General features: G+C 34.5%; 1 protein-coding gene across 5 annotated transcripts in view; it reads left to right on the top strand.

The window, feature by feature from the left end:
* The window catches only part of Phf14 (PHD finger protein 14), a 120,488-nt gene that overhangs the window by 44,869 nt on the left and 52,388 nt on the right, over window positions 1-23,231 (top strand). For all 5 annotated transcript variants that reach the window (XR_005869686.1, XM_005080957.4, XM_040728479.1 and 2 more), the window contains 5 exons: window positions 1,136-1,239; window positions 3,557-3,688; window positions 8,652-8,820; window positions 14,974-15,024; window positions 15,145-15,266. Coding sequence is in view for 4 of the 5 variants with exons in the window: in XM_005080957.4 (XP_005081014.1) it covers window positions 1,136-1,239; window positions 3,557-3,688; window positions 8,652-8,820; window positions 14,974-15,024; window positions 15,145-15,266 (578 nt within the window). In the remaining variant the exon portion in view is untranslated. The remainder of the gene's footprint in view (window positions 1-1,135; window positions 1,240-3,556; window positions 3,689-8,651; window positions 8,821-14,973; window positions 15,025-15,144; window positions 15,267-23,231) is intronic.

The raw sequence follows: 23,231 nt of genomic DNA, 5'->3' as shown, positions 1-23,231 counted from the left end.
TGCTTCATACTAAAAAGAAAAACATTGTAAAATGGAGTTTTTTTGGATGTCCTTTAATGCTGTATGTAATAAATAAGATTTTTTTCCCAGATAATTTCAGTTTTAAGGATAGGTGGTGGAGACCAACTGTTTGTGGTTCTTTCTCTGTAAAAGTAGTTTGTAGGATTTTTAACTGTATATACATTTTAGACATTTGTGAAAATCCACTTCCTGATATAATCTATATGGACATAAAGAAGTGATTTGTACAATACCCTCTTGGCTTTGAGGAAACTTCTTTTGTAAACGGATTGCATGTCACTGGCACTACAAAGAATAGTACCCTTTTAAAAGACAATGAAGAAAAGTTGTCTTTGGACATATTAACTCTTGTTCCTATTAATAGTTAATAGATTTTTGAAGGATTATAATATTTGTGGAGTATAACAGGTTACTTGCCAATGTGGCATTTGTTTGACTTGGTTTATATTTGCTCCATGAAAACCTTTTCTACATTTAAAAATAATATCTACTATAAAAGATATTTCCATTATTAAATAACTTCATAGAAGTTTGCAAATTGCATCTTGCGAAGGTGCATGCACAGACATAAAATTCATGTTTATCATTTTGTGACGCTTTTCCAGTTGATTGAACAGATGTGGCCTCACTGGGCCACTAAGAAGTGACTTTGATAGATGGTTGCTGTCTCAGAAGCCAGCATACTACAGATAGTAGAGAGTCAAAGAATCTCATCCGCTGTTTTGCAGGGTTTGGTCCAATGAGATCATTTTTCTAATTAACCTATGGAACACCAATATAGCTGGGAAGTTCCAAAGAGAAGGCACTGATGTTTTCCCCCCAAGTATACTGTGTTAGATTTTAAGGTTTCTCTACTGTCCTCATCTTTTAGGGTTTCCAAGCAAAAGTAGTTTAATTTTCATAGTGTCGAGTATATTTCTGAGAACAGATGAGTGTGTAATTGTAGCTTTTTAATAGAAGTAATTGAGACTAAAAACTTGTTTTCTTTCTCTTTGCTAATATAACTGGTAAAGCAGACTTGCCTCTCTGAATCATAACTTATTTAGCAAATAGGGGAAAGTGTTGCTTTGTCTGTCTTTAAAACAGCATCTACTGTGTTTATTCATGTCAATAGAAGTTGAATGTACCGGCAATCTTACGAGCACCTAAGGAGAGAAAACCAAGTAAAAAAGAAGGAGGCACACAGAAGACATCTGCTCTTCCTACGGTACTTTATAGGCAAGTAATTAAATTGTAGCAGCACTATTGTTTATTTTTCAACTAATACGTACTAGTCAGAAGGTACTTTACATGTCGGAGAGTCAATTATGGTCCATTTCAGGATGTCAGCTAAGTGTGTTTTAAGTTCATTTCATCAATAATGCTTTGTAGGTTGAAAGATAAGTGATGTATCCTCTAAGGAACTGAGAACAAATTTTCATAGGCTCCATGAAAGCAAAGAATTCTGTTTAAGAAATTATAAAATACCCAGACGAAATAGCTCAGTTGGGAGAATGTTAGACTGAAGAAATTACAAAATTACTTTAAAAGATGTGCCTGTTATGTTAAATTTAATCTTTTAAATTTACTTACAATTATGTAATTATCAATTATATTAATGACCATAATAAGTGAACATTATATTTTACTTGAGTGAGTTGTAAAGTTTTGTTTTTGATTTAGGTCTTGATGAATGGTAGTGGAAAAGATGATAAATTTTATATTTTAATTTGTCTGTAATTTTTTCTCTCATTATTCAGTTATAATAATTTCATTTCCAGACATAGTTTTCTCCTTTACTTCCTGTAATCAGTATTTTAACATTATTGATCATTGTAGTAATTTTATATGACAGTTTCATTTTCTATATCTAAATAAAGACCTCATGTTTTCTATATTAAATAAGAGATCACTTTTCATGTAATATATTAATATTAAGTGAGAGTTTAGAAAATGCTGTGTATACTATAAATACATATTAAAATAACATGCACATGTATGAATGTGTGCATGTGTATATATGAAATATGGGAAAGGACATTATTGTTTTAGTTTGTAGTATGAACATTAGTGTATCACCATATTGCTTTCCCAAGCATTGTTGGTTCTTTTGAAAATACTAGGCATAGCACTAGACTTAGGAGTTTTATGACTACAATTATTTTTTGGTTCAGAATATGTTTAAATTGATTTTCTGTTAACTTTAAGATCCAGCATTTTGCTTTGTCTCTTTTTTGTTATTGCTATTCATTTTTGTTATTACTGCTGCTTTACATTTGTGTTTTCCAGGAATATTGAAAATATCTGACATTATTGTGCTTCCATCTGTTCTGTTTCTTTTAGGTTCTCAGACAACTTTTCCCTCATTCTGTACACTCCAAATAGAAATATATGCTAAATTTTCAAGCCATAGTGCTTATCTTCTTAGACGGAAAATTACCTTTTCCCACAAGAGATGTTCACTGTTAAAACAGAGGCTCAGATTTTAATAAGCTGATTGTCATAGTATTTCAGGAAGGGGAATGCAGGCAGGAAAAGTCTATGAGATGAGTATGAATATTATTTTTATGCAAACATAATTTTCCTTGTTTTAGAAAAGAGTAGGACCTGAATCCTGGAGTTGCAGTCTGTCCTTAAAGGTTATGGGTTAGGGGCCTAGAGAGATGGCTCAGTGGGTTGAAGTGCTTGTTGTGCCTATTTGAGTACCTGTGTTTGCATCCCCAGGACCAGAATAAGAAAAGTTATTAAAGCTTGTACTGCAGCAATTAGTTTTTCTTTTTTAATTCAAGATCTGACTTTTGTGAAAAGACACATAGAAATGTAGCTTATTTATATGTCTAAGGCTATATGAAAGGTTTGCAGTAAATAATAAAAAGCAAAGATGTTTGTGAAATAATTTCTTTAGACCTTCAGGGTAGTTTTCAACATTGGAATATTATTTTTTACAATTTATGTTTCTTTCATAGTTTATGTTTCTGAAGAAAAATTAAACTAATGCTAAATGAATTTTAAGTAATAATTAGAAGGCTATGTTGAAAATACTTGGGCCGGGTGTTGGTGGTGCACGCCTTTAATCCCAGCACTCAGGAGGCAGAGGCATGCGGATCTCTCTGAGTTCAAGGCCAGCCTGGTCTACAGAGCGAGTTCCAGGACAGGCTCCAAAACACTGCAGAGAAACCCTGTCTCAAAAAACTAAAAAGAAAAAAAAAACAAAAAGAAAAGAAAAAGAAAACTTTAAGCTTATATTAGATCTAAGCTATTTTTAACATTATTTAGAACTAACAGTTACTGGCATTGTTAAAACAATGCATGCTATGAAAAACATAAGTTATTGCAGGGTCCTGTTGCACACACCTGTTTGTCTTAGTTACTCAGACAAAGAGAATCACGAGATCAGGGCCAGCCTGGTCCATACAGCAAGATTTAGTCTCAAAGGACCAGAAATGCCATAACAGAAGAAAGATAATCAACATGAAAGCTATTGAACTCAGCAGCTATAACTAAACTCTTCCGCTGCAGACATCAGTGTAACTCTCATTTGCTGCTTTTATTGAAGTTGTGGAATCTGTAAGAAGAACCATGATCAACATCTTCTTTTGCTGTGTGACACCTGTAAGCTGCATTACCATCTCGGGTGCCTTGATCCTCCTCTTACAAGGATGCCGAGAAAGACCAAAAACAGTTACTGGTGAGTGGAATTGACTGAATATGTTTGGAATTGATTTGTTGTATCACTAATTCACAGTGAAGTATTTTTCACACATTTGAATTGAACATTTGTAAGTCTTTCTAGCTGTTATATGAGTAAAATAAAATTTTGTAGAAATGAAGTTTTTAATCTTCACAATATATTCTTTCTTACATAAGGCACCAGAGGTTTTTCTCATGGGTTTATAATTTTCTTTCATTTTATGATTTGGTTTTCTCAGATTCTTTATTTTGAAGTTAAATGAATTTTAAGTTTCATCAGCCATTGTTTGAAAATCCAGAAATTTTGAATTTTTTTTTTAAGACAGAATCTCAGCTTCCAGTCTTGTGTTGATGTCATTATATAGCTGGGATAACTAATAATTTCCTAGCATCCTGCTTCTGCTTCCTAAGTGCTGGGATTATGCCTGTAACACAACATGCTCAGTTCGTGTGATATGATGAATTGAACCCAAGGCTTTGCTGTGTTTAGCAAATATTCTCCAGCCCTGATAAACTCTTTTTTACTATCTTTTCATTGACATAGTCATGTTGAACCACATGTTGAAACTTTTACTAAAGTTTATTTTCTTGTTTCTGAGATGAAACACCCCGACTTAAAACTTAACATTCATGGAGGTTATATATGCTCACAGTTCAAGGTACAGGCCAAGGTAGAAGGATCTTTATCTCCTGCCTAGGGAATGGTCATGCAATAAGATGGGGTTTTCTATGTCACTTAACATAATCCAGATACCCCCACAGGCCACAGGCTTGTCCTTAAAGTTTCCCAGTTGATTCTAGATTCTAGCAAGCTGACTGTCAACAGTAACCATCCCAAATTTGTGTAATGAACATCCTAGGTTTATTCCAAGGAAGAGACAGATGCTCAGATTTTAATAAACTGATTGTCATAGTATTTCAGGAAGGGGAATGCAGGCAAGAAAAATCTATGAGATGAGTATGAATATTATTTTTATGCAAACATATTTTTTCTAGTTTTAGAAAAGAGTGGGCCCTGAATCCTGGAGTTACAGGCTGTCCAAAAAGTTATTGATTTAGGGGCTCAGTAGGTTCAAGTACTTGTTGTACCTGCGTGAGGACCTGTGTTTGGATCCCCAGGACCAGAATAAGGGGCGCTGTGTGGCTTTGAGTGTATGTAATCCTAGCCCCTGGAGGCAAAAACATGAGAACCTAGAAGCTCTCTGTCTACCCAGTCTCACTGGATCTATGAGTTCCAGGTTCAGTAAGGGAACCTGTCTCAAAAAAGATGAAGTTGATCTGAGAGGAGCTAGGGGAGGAGGAGATCATGAGTGGAATATATTGTATGAAAAAAAATTGTAACAGCCACAACAAAAAAAGAAGTGGAAAGTTATGGAGGAAGGCGCAAGGTATCTAAATTCCTCTGACCTTCACCTACACAGAGACAGTGTATACACAAATGTAACTTAGAAATATTTGCTGTTGTAAGTTGTATATTTTACTTTTTTTCTGTGCATTCCAGTCTTTTACTCTGCATTTTCAGGCAACTGGTCACAACTTGATGAACTGATGACTCTTCTTTTGAAGGGCTGCGCAGATGACCTTAACTGGTCACGAGGAGGCATCTTTTAGTCTGCTGTCTTACCTAAAAATAACGTTTTGCCACTAGTTGAAGATTTGTGTCTTTTTTGTTTGTTTGTTTGTTTGTTTGCTTGTTTGTTGAGACAGGGTTCTCTGTGAGACATGGCATGGCTGTCTTGGAACTCACTATGTAGACCAGCCTGGCCTCGAATTCATGCCTGTCTTTGCCCTTCAAGTGCTGGGATTAAAGGCATGTACTAGGAGGCAGAGTCTCTGCCTTTAGCAACCTTTCTACCAGTATTCACAAGCCTTAGTGTTTTGTGGATGTATCCATAAGGACTGGATGTCACAACCTTGCGTTTTGATTGGTTGTGGTTTTCTGTAATGATCTCTTGACTGTTACAAAGAGATGCTTTCTTGATGAGGTATGAGAACTATATTTACCTATGGGTGTAAGGACAGACATTTAAAATACAGTTAGGGATTATGCTGGCTTATTAAAGTGGTGGTTTGTATGGTCCATGACTTCTTTAGCCCTGGATAATCAGGTACCAGGCATGATTTTCATCTTTTTGAGCAGGACTTAAGTGCAGTTACAAAATTGTTAGTTACTGCCAAGTTATGCATGGCACTACTGTATCTTTAGGTTAATTGTGCCATGTTGGTCATTGTTGTGGTTCATAGGCATCATAGCTGGTTAGATCTGTTCCTTGCTTTCCTCCTCTGGAAGCTTGTATGGTGCCTTCTTGTACTGTGAAAGTTAGTTCTCAGGTTGGGAGGCTTTCAGGTCAGCTGGGTCCTGTGGGTCCTGTGGCTGAAGTGCATGGTGTCTTCAGCAGTAGGGATATACTTTCATCTCTGGGGAGCAATTGTGGGCAATAGCAATAGTAGTAATAGCCTGTGATGTATTGGAAGTCTCTTGGACAACCCTGGCCTACAAATCAAACTTATCATGTCTGGAGTTGGGGTTTTGAATCTGTAATTGGGTATTGTCAGCTAATAGTTTTGATTACTTTAATTATTTTAAGTTTTTTTTGCATAGGAATTACAAAATGTAGGACCCATCTTTGATAGAATGTTTATTAAGTTTGTACATAGGTGATTAAATGAGTTTGATTATTAAGCTTGTGTGTTAGTAGTGTCATAGATTACTAAAATAATTCAGGTACATGTTTTTGACATTTCCAGGATAATCGGCACTTTCCCTGAAAATGTACTTTGATCCTATTGAATTGGATAGGCTGTGGCTTTTATACTCGGGTGTTATATAGATATCTTAAAAGGTGTTTGAAGGTGGAAGAATACAGTGTTTAATATATTGTTGAAAGTGAAAACTGTCCATGCATATGGCATGACTCATGTCAGCTGCCTTAAAATTGGAATACATGTTCTGTATTGTCAGTTTCAAAATTTTCTTCATATTTGAGTTCTTTGATGTTTTGGGGTTCCACAGCATAACATTTTTATTGTTGGCATGTTCTAGATCAAATTAACTTGTCATTTAAATTTTTGGTGGGTTTAGGAATGAGGATAACAACAGAATGTTGTAATGATGAGTAGTAGCTACAAAAACAAATAAATTGACAAATGTTTAATCTGAAAACTTGATTACACAAAAAAGTACATGTTTCCATATTATGGGGATTTATCTATTTTCTACAGTGAATATGGGTGGTGGGGGAAAAGCACAGCTGATACAATGCTTACCATACAAGCCTGATAACCTGAGTTTGATATCCCTAAACCATGTAAGCCAAACTTGATGATGGTGCACACTTGTCAACCTCGGCAGGTGGAGACTCTAGAGCTTTAGGGCTTGCTGGTCAGTCTGTGTAGCCTAATCAGCAGGCCACAAGCCAATAAGGAGACCTGAGGATCACTCAGGTTGTCCTCTGCCCTCCACATGCACAGGCAACTGCCTGTGTGTATACTTGTGAGTGGATTGGAATGCTCGAGAAACGTTGGCATTTCATTGAGCTGATGAAAATGATCAATTTGTTATTGGTTTGTATAATTTAGAGATACAAAGCAGAAAAATGGATCCATCTGATACATAAGTTTATACTGTTTATAGGCTTGCTTGAATGCCTGTGGGATTTCATTTAAAACAAAACAAAAAAACCTTAGCATTTCACAGTTTTTCATTATTTTGTTTTCCTCTTCTGAATATATTCCCCATGTAAATTCTGGGATTATATAAGGTAATTATTTATGTACTGCCATCATCAGTTACTGATGTTTTTATTTGAGACAAGTATAAGAACAGTTTAGTTTATTATTCATTTGTTACTGTTTAAAATATCTTCAGTTGCACTAGCAACATATACTTAAGAATCTTCTAATTAATCCATTAGAGAATAATACTTTATTTTTCTCACTGGTTACTTTGCACTGTAGTGGTTAATATGATTGCATCAGTAAATTTGTATTTATGCTGTAAAATCCAGAATTTAAAGATCTCATTTAAAAGTCAAAATAAGTTTAACTGTACATCTGTAGTATTGATATATCAAAAATAAAAATTTTGATGGAGCGTAAATTAAATGATAAGATAAAAGATTAGAGATGTTTAAATTTTAAGTTACATTCAAAGGTACAAATGTCAACACATATAAAGTAAATATCATATGTACCAGACTTTTGGAAAGCTATTTTTTGATTCTTTAAATTACATTTGAAGAAAATGTAAAAATATAAGTTTACTTTTAACAGCTGGTGGTGATGTGCTTTTGTTTGCGTGTTTTCTTTGGTTTTTCGAGACAGGGTTTTCTCTGTGTAACAGCCCTAGCTATTCTGGAACTTTATATACGAGGGTGGCTTTTTTTACACCCTGAGATCTGCCTGCCTCTGTCCCCAGCGCTAGGACTAAAGGTGTGTGCCACCATACCAGCTTTAATGGTCACAATTAAGTGGCAGGATAGACATTGGTAGGTCTTCATCGACTAAGAAAAGGCTTTTCTCGGTCTATCAAGTAAAATGACTACTCTCCCAAATACTCCACAGGTCTCATTTTTTTCCCCAGATGGTATATATATTCAGCACACTGTGTCGTTAAATACAATGAAAAGGTATGGTAGAGGAAAATAAGAATGAAAATCCATAAAAGATGGCTCAGTATATATCACAGTAAAGCAGTCATCTTTTCCACAGGGGAGGGGCCGTCTTAGTCAGTGGTCTCTGAGTTATGTTGGTTCACAACAGCATTGCTGCGTGTGTTCTTTATGTGGATGTACTGAATTGCTTTCTATAATATAGCCAAGGTTCTCATTTTGGCAAGCCTAGAGTGTTTCTGTGTGTTGTCATTATCATTCTACCTGTGTGTATTTGTGTACAAATCCTTTTTTTATTTGTAGAAATAAATAAGGAAATCAGTATATGACCTTATCTTAACAAAATTTCAGGCAGTGCTCAGAGTGTGACCAGGCAGGAAGCAGTGACATGGAAGCAGACATGGCCATGGAAACCTTGCCAGATGGAACCAAACGATCAAGGAGACAGATTAAGGAGCCAGTGAAATTTGTTCCTCAGGACGTGCCACCAGAGCCCAAGAAGATTCCAATAAGAAACACGGTATTTACTCTTCATTATTGGTCTCAGTGACATTCTGACATGCACAAGCATATTATAACTCATAAACTCATATTGTATGTTTGTCCATATTGCTCTTGGTTGTTTCTATAAAATCAGTATTGTGTAGTATATTGTATTTAGCTGAGAATCTAGTCTGTGGGTTCAGGTAGAAGCTTAATAGTGAGTACCCGAGTATCTAACACTCCACTTAAAAACAGGACATTACTTAAGCCTTAGGCTCCTGTGCCTGCCTCAGCAAGCTCACATGTATAACAGATCACCTTTCACCTCAGTGCTCTATTTCTCTTCCCCCAGTCTTTTCCTTTGTATTTCAAACCTGTGTAGTCATGAACAGTATTTAATTTAGTCTGTCAAGTTTGGGATTTTATGTGGAGAAATCACACTTTTAATGTTTATAATAATTTACTGTTTAAATCAGTTTTGGTTGATTTAAAAATAGTAGACCAAATGAAATATTCACATGCCATTAATTCATCTATAATATATATAATTCAGTGGCTTTTAGTATATTTGTTGAGTTACATATCTATTAAGCTAGTTATGTAAAACACCCCCCCAATATGGTAATGAGCTGTATAGATTTGCTGAGTTGCAGACTATTTTGTAATTGACTAGATTTCACCCTGGGACCATAAGATGGAACGAAAGGAAAGGACTGGACCAAACACCATGGATTGTCCTCTGACCTTCATGCATGTGCTCTGGCATATTGATGTGCAAAGGCATGTATGTGCCCCTCACACAGAGATACATAAAACATAATTTACCACAGTAAATTTTAGGGTACTGTTTATCATCCTCCCCTTCAAAATTCATGTTTTAGCAGTGACTGCCTTGTTCCCTCTTGTAGTCTCACGAAACTGTACAGCCACTGGTCTAGTTGGTTTTCTGTCTGGAATTTTATATAAATTATAGGTTAGTTTCTTTCATGTAATATGCAAGAGTTATTCAGTATATTTTGACATGTATCCATACTTCACCCTTTTTTATTATTATACAGTTCCCCCTTTGTATTCATTTACCAGATTACATTTGTCTCTTGAGCAGTTGATGGACATTTGGCTGCTTTTTGCTTTTTGGCTGATATAAATCAGGTTATTTGTTCTACTTGAACTTGAATTTTGTATAGGGTGAATTTTAGGTATGGTTCTGTTTGCATTTTTGTACCTGCAGACAACTAGTTTGACAAGCACCATTTGTTGAAGATGCAGTCTTTTTTTCTACTGTATATTTCTGACTTCTTTTTATCAAAAATCAGTTGTCAATATGCATTTGGATTCATGTCTGACTCTTCAATTTGATGAATTGTTTTTATGTTATTACCATGTGGTTTTATTACTGTAGCTCTATAGTACAGGTTGAAATAAGGGATGGCGATACCTCCAGAAGTTCTTTTATTGTTCAGGATTGTTTTTACTATCCTTGGGTTTTGTTTTTCCATATGAAGTTGAGAATAGTCCTTTCTGGGTCTGTAAGGAAATTGTTCAGGGATTTTGATGATGATTGCATTGAATCTATAGATTGCTTTTGGTAGGATGATAATGTTTGCTATGTTAATCCTACTGACTCATGAGCATGGGATATCTTTCCATGTTCTGATAACATGTTGAATTTCTTTTCAAAGACTTAAAATTTTAATCATACAAATCTTTCAGTTGCTTGCCTAGATTTACTTCAAAATATTTTATATTGTTTGAGGCCATTGGGAAAGGTGTTGCTGCTTGATTTCTTTCTCAGTTCATTTGTCATTTGTAAATAGGAGAACTACTGATTTTTTTTGAGATAATCATGTGATTTAACTCATACACATACACCACCACTACCACCGACAACAACAACAATTACTACTACAACAAAATAACAAGAATCAACAATCATTAATTCCCTAGTAAAAAGACACAGACTCACAGGATGCAGGTGAAAACAGGGTGCGTGAATGATGAAGTTCTAGAAAGGACGCTATCAGGAATAATTGAAACAATATTCTCCTAACACTCTTTTGGTGTCCTTATTACCATTACAATTAAGTTTTTGTTAATGCTTATTAATTTAATGGGTAAGACTTATGACACAACAAAGCTTTTTCCTATGTTTATTTACTTAAATGACTTCTATTAATGAATATTTGGTTAAAAACAGTTTTTTTATGTTCAGGTAATAAAACAACTAGCAACTAAATTCTTTTATAATAGAACATACTATCTTTTTACTTACTGATAGCCTACAAAATGGTCAGCAGTGTTGCTTGATGTGTGTACATTGGATAGAGAACTAATTAAATGAGTTGACAAGGGCTGGGAATATAGCTTATTGGTCAAGCACTTGCCTAGCTGTTCTAGGCTCCACAGCAGTCATCAGTAAAGAAAATGCACCAGTCTTGTCCACATTTGGTGAGAATTTTTCCATGGATGTTCCTTCTTCCCAGATGACTGGTTTGTCTTGTTGATATGAAACTGCACAGTAACTCAGCCAAGTTAAGTTACTCAGCTAATTATCCTGCCAGCACCGAATGCAGCTTTGCTTACATGCTCTTTTACAGTCCTTTCTCACCAGTGCTGAACTTCGAGCTTCATTCTTGTTGAAATGTCATGAAATCTGTTTGTTAAAATTGTTTTAACTTTTTTCCTTACAATTTTAAATGGATACATAATATAGTAATGATATTAAAATATGACTCACATTTAAGAACAGTCTTGCTAATTAAACTTTAGCTGAAACTTTAAAAGATCTGCATATCGTGAATTTATTTTCACGTTTCACCTTAATTTTTCCCATAACTAATTGCTGTAGTTTCTAGTTTGATACCTGTGGACTCATGGACTCAGTTCTGGGACTTGGTCCTATTCTCCTCTTCTGCTGCTTATATTTCACGGGTGATGCTGTGGAGTTACTGCAAAGGCATCCTGGGGGTCCTTCCTTCTGAGGATATAACGTAGACATTTTCTCTGCACCGTTTTTGTGTGGAAAGTATCTGCTTCCTTTTGGGCAGAGATTTCTTTTGAAGCAAATAAATGAGAGTGTTCATGTCTCTTTTGAAGTCACTTTAAAAATGGTATTTGTACTTTTGGGCATGTTTTCTAATAACTTTAATGTAGCTTGAAAGCTTTCTGATTCTGTTTCTCATTTCTTTATGCTGTGTGCGGCTGGTGACTTTTCATCTTTCCCACGAGTGCCCCAGGGCTTCCTGAGACCTGGCCTTTCCTCGTCTTAACAGTCACACACGCATCAGCTTCACTGGCTTTGAAGTCCTGTGATTTCTATTGCCCATGACTCACACATGTTTGCATGTTTAAATGTATTTTTTAACACAGTAAAAATAGTAGTCACAGTACATTTTCACAGTCCTGACTGTAACATGTCTTCCAGCGAACACTGCTTCTTCTAGATCATTATTTTGATGAGGGGAATTGACACATTTAATGTTTTCTTCTCTTCACATGCGAGTAATTAAGCCAAGGGACAGTCTGTAGTTTTCATTTGTTTTATTAATTTAAAAAACTTTAGGTTGGCATACAAATTAACAGATTTTATTATGGCATTTTTATATGTGTGACTGTTCTAATTGCCCCCACCAGTGGTAGTTGCCAATTGTGGGAGAATGACATATCCTAGAGTCTGCCTTTGTTTCACTAATGTTTTAGCTAGTTTTACACAAGTTCAAATTAGCCACTTAGTAATGTTAAGACTGTAGCATTAAGACTTTGAATAATGTTTTTAGATGAATTTTTTGGATGTTAGTTTAGGAAAACAGCCTTAAAATGATTAAAAATGAAAATTAATTTCATAGTATTTGGGATTATTTTAATATTTTGATGTCTGTTTTATCACATTTTTCCAAGTAAATATTCTGTGGACACACCAGGAGCCAGGTGATCTAAATGGCTGAGAAAATCATTCAAAGATAGATGAATTATAGTTACTTGGCTACCCTCTCCTCCAGAAATAAAGGTTGTGAAAGCTTTTGAGCATTTTGTGCAGAAGTTTGTGGAATTTTAATGTGTAATTGGAGTATTTTCCTTTTAATATACTTTACCATTCTGAAACCTTACTGAAATGGCCTATATATGGAAGTTATGGTAATCAAATGAGTACCAGGAAAGGGAAAAATAGTTTAAACTTTTTACCAAATCTTATGTTTGTATTACATGGTATAGTGCAATCATGTTTTAGTTTCAAATGAACCATTTGTAGTTTATTTTATTAAAACAAAATTTCTGAACCTTGGGATGGAATAAACAGTGTATTGCATTTAGTTAGGTATGGAAAGGTGACTGAAACATGGTCCTTACAAGTTTGGAGATGAATAGTAACTGGTGTAGAAAGCAGAAGGGAAACATGGAAGGTGGTAATCACAAACTGTAAAGACTTGGGACTTCATTGTCAACAGAGCTTTTTTTTTTAAGATTTATTTATTTATTATGTATACAGTATTCTGCCTGCATGCATGCTTGCACACCAGGAGAGGGCACCAGATCTCATTACAGATACCACCTTTGGGTTCTGGGAATTGAACTCTGGACCTCTGGAAAAGCAGTCAGTGCTCCTAACATCTGAGCCATTTTTCCAGCCCAAGTTAGAGCTCTTTTGCGTCAATGTTTGTAATGGAGTTTTCCTGCTGATAAGTAACCGCCTGCTGCTTCCCAAATAACTGACTTGGAGACAATATAAATCATAAATCTTGGCTTGATACTTAGGCTCGATACTGCCTAGCTCTTATATCTTAATCCATTTCTATTACTCTATGTGCTGTCTGAGGCGCATGACTTTTACCTCTATCCCATTTTGTGTGTCAGACTTGTTTTCCATCTGGTAGATGATTTATTTGACTCTGCCCTTCCTCTTCCCATCATTCTCAGTTTGGCTTTCCTACCTAATTCTATCCTGTTCAGTTACTGGCCAGTCAGCTTGTTTATTAAACCAATCACAGCAACATATGTTCTCACAGTGTCCTTGAAGTTAACATATGTAACTTCATATTGCTGTTAAAAGGAAGGTTCTAGTTCAATATACTGGAATGAGCCTACAAACTACATTTTAAACAGGTGCCCATGGGACATTAGTGTGTATGGCCAATGGTGAATTGTTTGAGGAGCAACACACTGCCTTACTTTAGACGTAAGAACTTATTCAGTAGGGCTGGCATTTGCAGCTCTTTCCTGGACACAATATTATCTTTTCTTCTTAAATTATTCTATAATGATTAAAAGATACCAGTGGGCAGTACAGATATAAATGGCTACATGTCTTGTCTTGACTGACGTTAATTGGATTTTGGTTATTGTCAGGAAATTACAGTATGAGATTTATGCATTGGTACTAATTAACAAGGGACTGGCTATCCTGAAGAACTGAAGTTTAAGTCAGCATTGATGCATTTAGAAAAATGATGCATATTAGAAAGTAGTTATTTTGAGAGTTGTTACCTATCTAGCTTTGAAATAAATGTTTTTTTAAATATCAGCTTTACATTAAGCTCTTGCTGATGCCTTTTGTCTCCTCTCCTCTTGAGCTGTGATCTGTAGATGGGGATTTTTAAATCTTCAGAGGCAGTGCTCTGTAGGATGGAGAGTTTAACCATACTGGCTGCAAATAGTCTTGTATTATTTGTAAATGTACAGATGCATTCTTTCAAATGATGAAGTCCAAAATACAGGATATAATTTTTTTTACTAAATTATTTTAGTTTTATTTTAACAGAGATTTGGGGATTATGAGGTCTTTGCTTTCCACCTTTTTAATGACTACTTATGTTGTTTTTCTTTTTTTTCCTTAGTTGCACGAACATGTGTGCATAGGTACAATATTAGTCCAGTTTCAGTGTTTTAGTTGTGGAAGTGATTTGTCATAGGATGTGAAAAAGTAAATGCTCTGAGTAAATTGTAGATAGAAGTATGCAATGTTGAAGAAAACCCTTTAGAGGAAAATTAATTTTTTTCCTATCAAATGCTTGTATATTTTTCTTAAAACTTAGTATAATTAATGACATAATTTTACCAATATGCAGTATCTCAATCTGACATTAATTAGAAACACCAATTTTCTAACTATAATTTAAGCCATAAAACTTAACAGAAAAAAATGTATATTTAGCATGTTTTAAACCTTAAATATTTTTATGGATTTTCTTTCCAGAGAACCAGAGGACGAAAGCGAAGCTTTGTTCCTGAGGAAGAAAAACATGAGGTTAGAATAAGTTAAATTCTCTTTACAATGTCTGATCAGAGGGAAACTTTCTAGCCTTGAGTGATTTCCATTTCCTCCTACTCAGATTTTGTTTAGTTTACTTCTTTTTTCCATTGGCAGGAAAGAGTTCCTAGAGAAAGAAGGCAGAGGCAGTCTGTGTTGCAAAAGAAGCCGAAGGCTGAAGACTTAAGAACTGAATGTGCAACTTGCAAAGGAACTGGAGATAATGAGAATCTCGTCAGGTAAATTGAACACTCAGACTTTGTCTTTAGGGGGTTAAAGGTAAATGCCCATCGTTTTATTTTTTAAGAACAGATATAGTAAAAAAATTACTGAGTAAGTCCTTTATAAAATATTTAGTGAGAATGGTACTTCAGAAATAGATTTTATCTATTTATTAACCTGCTACACATGCTTATACTCCAGACTTAGATATAAATAAGAGTGACAGTATGAATTTTGAGCAAGAGAATTCCTTTTCTCTTGAGAATAAGTTGGTAATGCTTTGTATAAAGAAGCTGCAAAAGTGTTTATTCTGAGTACCTTGTTCTAAGATGATTGTTTTATCTCATCAGACCACAGAGTTTCTAAAGGCTCTTGGTGTATCATAAAAGTTGAAGATTTTCCCATTGGTTATTACAGAGTTTGATTGGCAACAGCTTCATTGGCAGCTCCTTACTGCTTTTCAAAATGAATGTGTTAAATGCTTCTCTGTTACGAAATAAAGAAAGGTGAAAAGATGGCCTAGGTAGACTTTATTTTTTGTTTGGTTTTCTTCTTTGTTTGTTTTGTTTTGTACTTTAAAAAAATTAAGTAGAACATGGTGCCTTCTAGGAACCACAGCTGGTGCTGCTTGGTGGCCACTCCTCAGGGTGCAGAGGCTTCCTTCCGGTTTTAGCCATTTGTGTCTCTGGCTAAAAGAAGGAGCTAAGTGCTCATGTGGTGGTGGCAGGGGCGGGTGGAAAGCAAAAGGGGCTCATTAAAAAGTTACTAGTCCTTCAGAGGAGGTGACACAAAGACTCACACAACAGGAAGGGAACGTTTCCTGAGTTCCTTCAGAAATTGTGTTTAGCTAGTCTGTATTCAGTTAACTGGGGACAAAGAAAGTAAACATTTCAAAAAGAAAAATAATTTGATAAGACACATATATTTGTATTGTATGATTTAAAATACTTTTAGAATGCTGTCATGTATTTCACTCACTAAGGATATGACTTCTGTTTGTATTAATTAAAAAATTTGTCATCAAGACTATGCACACCCCCATGGAGGGCCTCACCCTCCCTGGGGAAATGAGGGGATAACGGGGGGGGGCTTGGGAGGAAGGGAGGGAATGGGAGAGGGACCTGGAACTGACTTGTGAAGCAACCTTGTTTCTTATCCAAATTTAAACTGGAAAATAAAATTAAAAAAAAAAATAAAAAAAATTTGTCATCAAATATAAAATAGAAAGTTATTAGGTTTTTGTGTTTTTACTTTTTTACTGAAGGAGAAAGTATAATTTCCATTGAAGAAGTAAAAAGTTAGGAAACTGTTATTAGCTAATATTTCTTTGAAGCAATTCATTTCCCTTCTTGTAGGAATTTCTAAAGATTAATTCCATTTGCAACTAAATTCTTCCAATTTTAAGAAATACACAGGAGTACTTGTCCTCCCAGTATAATTTTTGAAAACTATCAAAAGTGATATTCTAGCCACAAATAAACATAGTGTAATGTTTTTTAATGACAGCCTCATGTAATAACAGAATTCAAAGGTAATTCTCTGAGGGCTGGAGGTAAGGTTGAAGAGCTCGATGAGTTTGGAATCGTACAGATTTAGTGCCTGTAACTATTTGAACCTATATATAAGACTATTATCATTTTTTGGAGATATTACATTGATTCTGATTCATTTACTATAAGATCACTAGATTTTTAACGGAATGTATTTTTTGGATATATTTAAACAATAGGAATGAATGCAATTTTTATTTCAAAAAGTACTTTTTTTGAGGGTGTTTCCAAACTGTCATGTTTTAGTTGTCTTTTTTTTTTTTTTTTTTTGGTTTTTACGAGACAGGGTCTCTCTGTATTGTTTTGGAGGCTATCGGTCCAGCCTGGCCTCGAACTCACAGAGATCCACCTGCCTCTGCCTCCCGAGTGCTGGGACTAAAGGCGTGCGCCACCAACGCCCGGCTTTTAGTTGTCTTTTAAAGAATAGGTTTCATCTTTCTTTTAAACTTGATAAAATTTTTTGAGCTGTATTAGCCTTTCTTATCTATTTCATGACTTTCTATTACAAGTTTTTATTCTTAATCACATTATTACAATATGCAGTCTGGAATTTTGTCAGTCTTTGGAAGGCAAAAATATTTCTGTTACTGTAGAATTGATGATAAAGGTAGCTTTTTTTGTTTACCTTGTTAAGAGATAGCAGCATAAATTACCTGTAAAACTTTAAAGAAATTAACATAAGTGCAATTAGGATGTTTTCATTAATACTTTTGAGGTTAAAGTAGGTATGATTTAACATAGTGTTGTCTTTCTTTTAAAAAATATTTTTTAAATATTCAGTTTAGGCACCACTGTTCTTGCATTGCAATTTTTATATAGAATGCCATTTGCTTAGTAAAATTAATTTTATACCTAGCATTTGTCAGTTTGCCTGGCATCGCATCTATTTTGTAGTTGGCACCATTATTGTTTGAGAAATACTTCCTCATATTATATTTTTATGATCATACTGTACCTTTATAATGCATACATAGTATTTTAACCCTAATTTTAATATATTTATTATTCACATAAATATTTATTTATTAGTAACCTTGGGAATTGAGTCCCTGGTTTCGTGAATGATCTTTTAAATATGTGTTTATTTTCTGTAAAGATATATTTCAAGGGCAGGGAAGCTAGCTTTATCAATAGAGTGCCTGCCATACTAACACATAAAAATTATGTTGTATTCACAGTATTCAAAAAAAAAAGCTGGATGTGTAGAATTGTGTATATTATCCATTCTATAGGGAAGTAGAGAGGCAGATCTTGGGGTTCACTGACCTGCTGCTATAGCTTTATCAGGGAACCTCAGATCTTAGTGCAAAACATTCTTATACAAATAAACAAACAAGTAAATATAAACCAAAGTAGATAGCAGATGACTCCTGAAGAACAACACTCACGGTTGACTTCTGACTCCCATATCTATCACCTGCGTTTGCACATCCATATATACACATCCAAGCACACATATGCACTATTCTAACAAACACATACAAAATATATTTTAGTGCCTCGTTAGACATATGTTATATTCATTGTATATTCCTTTTAGATTTCCTATAAAACTAAGTGCCCTGGGATCATAATTTAGTTTTTATTGAATGTAGCTTGTTTTCACAGGCATTTTCTCAAGTGCCTGTGAACTAATTAATATACATAATTCCATAGGGTTTGTTGCTTTCAATTTGAAACGATCCCTGTTTGCAATTTAGGCTATTCACTAAATTCCTTCACATTTATTTTCCATCCTCAGTTAAGTGTAAATGTTTTAATGCTGAGTTCATATTTGTAATTTTTTACATTATTTCATATTTGCAGTTTATAGGCCAGCTGTAATTAGTTGGTTCCAGCTGTTATTGCCTCTCTGTCTATAATTTTTTTCTCAGGTATTGGGAAAATTACTTAGCATTTCTGTGCTTTAGTCTTGTCCTCTATTGTAGCAGAGCAGAATCTTACTTTGCTTAGTTCTCTTGTGAATAACTGCTAAATGGTCGTAAATTCCTTCCTCTGTAACTATTATGACAGTAATCTTGTATAGCATTATAAGGGATGCTTATGTAAGTGTTGTGTTAGGTAATGTGTTTTCAGTAGTAAGTAATTTGAAAATATACATAACCCTATTTTTGTTTACAATATTTCTAGAATATAGGAGGCAAAATGAAGTTTAGAATTTGTCATTATGCATTTTCCAAGATGATTAGATTAAGATATTTCTAGCAGATGAGAGAAATATAAGAATTATCAAGGTCATAAGAATATTTAACTTATCTTTAAAATAATATTATGGAGTTTTTCAAAGATTTCTTCCATTTAGCCATCTTCTTTTTAAACTTAAAAGTTACCTGAGAACTTGCCCATTAATATCGTATTCCTTTATGTCCCTAAAATTTCAGTTTACATGCTAAAGGCTTACCTGAGGCTTGTTAAAAGTGTGATATCTCCTTAGGCATATATCATCTGCTTTGATAGTAATTCTCTATACTTACCTTGTGTACTTCCCAATAACTAATTTACTTTTGTAATAATCAATTTCCATTGATTGTTCTCAGAAATACTTGAATTATAGACACTTAATAAACTTCATGTAAGTATTGGCTCTTTTTTAAATATAAAACTTATGATTGTAATTGAATCTAAAAGCAAGTTGGGTCACAATATAAAAATACATATTTAGTAGATATGTTCAACGACTTACTAATGGGTATGTGTGTGCGGTAAAGGGAGGAACCTGATACATCCACACAGGAGCACACATGTAGTAATTCTTCTATTTCAAAGTATTTGATTCCTCAAAAGATGTCTTCTCCATGAGCTTTTTTCTCTGCGATTACATTGAGAGCAAGAGTGAAGAATAAGCTTCATGATTTACATTAAAAACAACATGACCCCTTTTACTGCTACATGAGAAGCAGAACACAAAGTTTCTGTAAAGCTCGGATTAACTGTGAGTTCCCTTAATCTGATACTTTTTACTTCATTTTGCCTAGAGCTGTTAATCAGAAACATGAGGGTAGAAAATAACCTGTGACACCATTTCAGTTTTACAGCTAATTCTGCACTATCAAATGCATGCTGGACTCTCTTTGGAGTACGTGGAAACTTGCATAGATGTTGAGCCATTTCGGCTGCAAGGTTAGCAGGTTAGCTTGATGCCTAAATAATGCTATCAGGACTTTTATTTCTTTCAGATTTTAAATGTCTTGCTTCTGGATGCTTTTTTCCTAAACTAAATTTGATTGTATCATAAACTATTAGGGACACCAGCAAGAATTCATGTATAATAGATTTTTATTTCAAATATCAATCTCTAATGAGTCTAGGTTTTTAAATTTTTAATTAACTTTTTTGTCCTAACCAGTGTGCAGGGTTGTAAATTTCCTCGATCATAATTGAGTTCTCTCTGAAATTTTGTTGGACTGATAATGAAGCTAAATTTGCCTGTCATTTAGTTACTATTTTCAAAGATATTTTTCCCTGTTCCTACCTGGTACATAATAGGCAAGTGCTTATAACCTCAACCATATGCCACGGTCATTATTTTCATGTCACTTAATATCACTAAAACTGGATTACTCAACTTACTTTAAAAATATAATTTACTTTGTTTCCTTTAAGGAAAGATAGAATTACATTTGATAGAATTCTTAAGTATACTTTGTATTGATTATAGACTTGCTTCATTACTGACATATTAAAAAACTGCTAATATAGAAATTACTGTTTTTACTGAATGACTATTGTATTTATTGTGCTGGTAACTAAGCATGGGCTTGCTCATGCTGGGCAAATTCTCTGTGACTAAACTCAGCCCCAGACTACCCCCCTCTTTCTTTTTTGTTGTTTATTTTGAAACAGTCTTACTAAACTGCCTTCTTGCATGTTTTAACAAGTTATGTTAATATTTTGACAACATGTTTAATCTCATGGTAGATTGAATATAAAAGGCAAAGCACAAGTGTCATAACAAGATGTCTCTGAAGACGTATAGATCTCCTATAGCTTATAGCTTAAAACTATCTTCTGTTTAACTCTTTTAATGGGGTTCATATCAAGAGGAAGAAAAATCCAATATTCCAAGTCTAGGCTGAATCCTAAGATTTACTTGCATTTAAGCGAAGGCTGATAACTGTGACCTCATTGTTACTTTATTTTCTTATATTTTTTGCTTTTGACTTTGGGGGATGTGGTAGGAGTGAGTTTGAGAAAGGATAGCCTAGGCTGGCCTGGGGATGTAGACCAGATGAGCCTTAAATATGCAGTGATTCTTTAGCCTCTAGTTCCTGTGTGGTGAAATTGACAGGTGTGCACAACTGTGCCCAACAATATCTAATATTTTGTTGTCTTTATTTTTAAAATAGCTTTAGACTACATTTTGAGTATACTCCGTCCATATTGCTTTATAATTGATAGTTAACCTCTTAGAATAGAAGTAGTTTTCTAGCCACTCTGGGTCTCATTATTCTTGGATAGTAAAAACAAATCAATAAAAATCAGTCCTTTGATGAATAAACAGTTGCTTTGTTTAAACACTTCTGTTGGGTTTTGATTTTCATCTCTTAAAGTTTTCACCCCTTCAAATATTCATTTTATTTTTATTTTTGAAACAAGATCTCTTGCCATATAGCTGTATCTGGCTTTTATAACCAGTATCTGGATTTATAACCAGTCACTCTGTTGGTCTGAACCCTGTGTTTGTAACTTGGAAACTTTGCCTTCATCTCCTCTTGATTTAATTTTCTGTTAAAGCTGATAGATAATAATGCCTGCTGTGTAGGTTGTCTGGAACAGTAAGTGTGCTGATATAACACATGGTTAGGAAATGATAAATGTTCCACATATACTAAGAATAAATATAATAAAATATATAATTTTTGCATGATCTTACACATCCTATATTTTAATCTTAAATTATTTATAGCTACCCACTAAGGTAGGCAGTGTTATTGCCACTGAATTCGTCTTGGTGAGAAACTAAGGCACAGAGTCAGGTTACTTCCTAAAAAGTTGTGTAACTAAAAAGTAATGAATTCAAACTTAAACCATCTGACCCCAAATTCCAAAATCTTGGATATTTTACATTTCAGTTCCCTGTTGCTTAAAACTTGTCCAAACATGTAGCAGAAGCTATTAATCCTAGCATTTGGGAGTCTGAGACAAGAGGATCAGTAGTTGGAGACCAGACTGAATTACATACTCACAAAGTGAAACCCTGTAGCCTCCCTCCCCCAAGAAAAAAACCCACTAGGTTTTGATAAATATATTGCTACAGGTACTCATTTAATGGTAATTTTTGATTTTTTTTAAATTTCATTGTTTACTAGACTATCTTCATTTTTTTCAGTTAAGTGAATGCTAGAACCTTATTCTGAAGCATGCTGTTTTTTTTAATTAAGCAGATTTATTAAGACAGTCTGATACTTACTCTTTGAAGCTTAATATATCACTGTGTTATTCTGTACATATACTTTATCTTGAGTAAGGATGGGAAAGGAGCTTTGTCCATGCTTCTGTCTGATTCTTGACCATTCAGAAGCTGCTTACATTTTAGATAACTTTAAAGTACATCATCATTTCCTATGGCAATGAATGTAATTACATTGTACTTATATTGTATTATATATAGCTAAATGTCACATGCATACATACTTAGCTCACATATATAACACATAGATTTATTGGCATGCAATTTACCAAAGTTGCTGTTTGGGAACATTTTTTGATGCTCTGTGTACTTTCACCTTTTAAATTGTTAGTAATGTTAATTATGTTCACTTTTAAGAAAAAGTGCTGTGGATCTTTTGTCTTAGGAACAATGCATCATTGCTCTAGGTTAAAGAAACCTGAATATAGTGCTAAGCTTTAGAGAGGGAAATCACTAGTCGAGAAACCTGAATATAGTGCTAAGCTTTAAAGAGGGAAATCACTAGTCGTTGCTTTGTGTAAAAGTTTTTCCAAGCATTTTATGGCACTATTTTCATTTTGTGAATGAACTTTGTATATCAGATGTGCCTCACAAAAGTACATGTTGCTTTTCTGATCTGTAGGGTTATTATATTAGTAGAGGTGGGTGATTTAAATAAGCACATGAGTGTAAGGCAATGGATTACAGTCCATTCCAAGTAAGCTTAGCCCCTGAGAAAAAACAGTTTAAGGAAGGACTTTTTGTTTTGTTTTGTTTTGTTTTGTTTATTTTGTTGTGTTGTCTCTCACTCTAGGGTATAGTTGATCCTGGCGAGGGAGTCATGGAGATAGAATCTTGAGGCAGCTGGTACATTGCATCTGTAGTCAGGAAGCAGAGGGAGGTGAATGCTTGTGTTTAGCTTAGTTTCTTTTTATGGAGTTCAGGACCTCAGCCCAGGGTGGGCAGGTTGTGCTGTATCCCTTAACCTACTAATTTCACACAGGCTTGCCCAGGGACACATATCCTAGGCACTTCTAGATCTC

This window comes from Mesocricetus auratus, unplaced genomic scaffold (assembly GCF_017639785.1).
Source record: "Mesocricetus auratus isolate SY011 unplaced genomic scaffold, BCM_Maur_2.0 Super-Scaffold_100019, whole genome shotgun sequence".
Classification (NCBI taxonomy): Eukaryota; Metazoa; Chordata; class Mammalia; order Rodentia; family Cricetidae; genus Mesocricetus; species Mesocricetus auratus.
The sequence above is the reverse complement of the archived record's forward strand: the minus strand, read 5'-3'. Positions and strand labels throughout refer to the sequence as shown.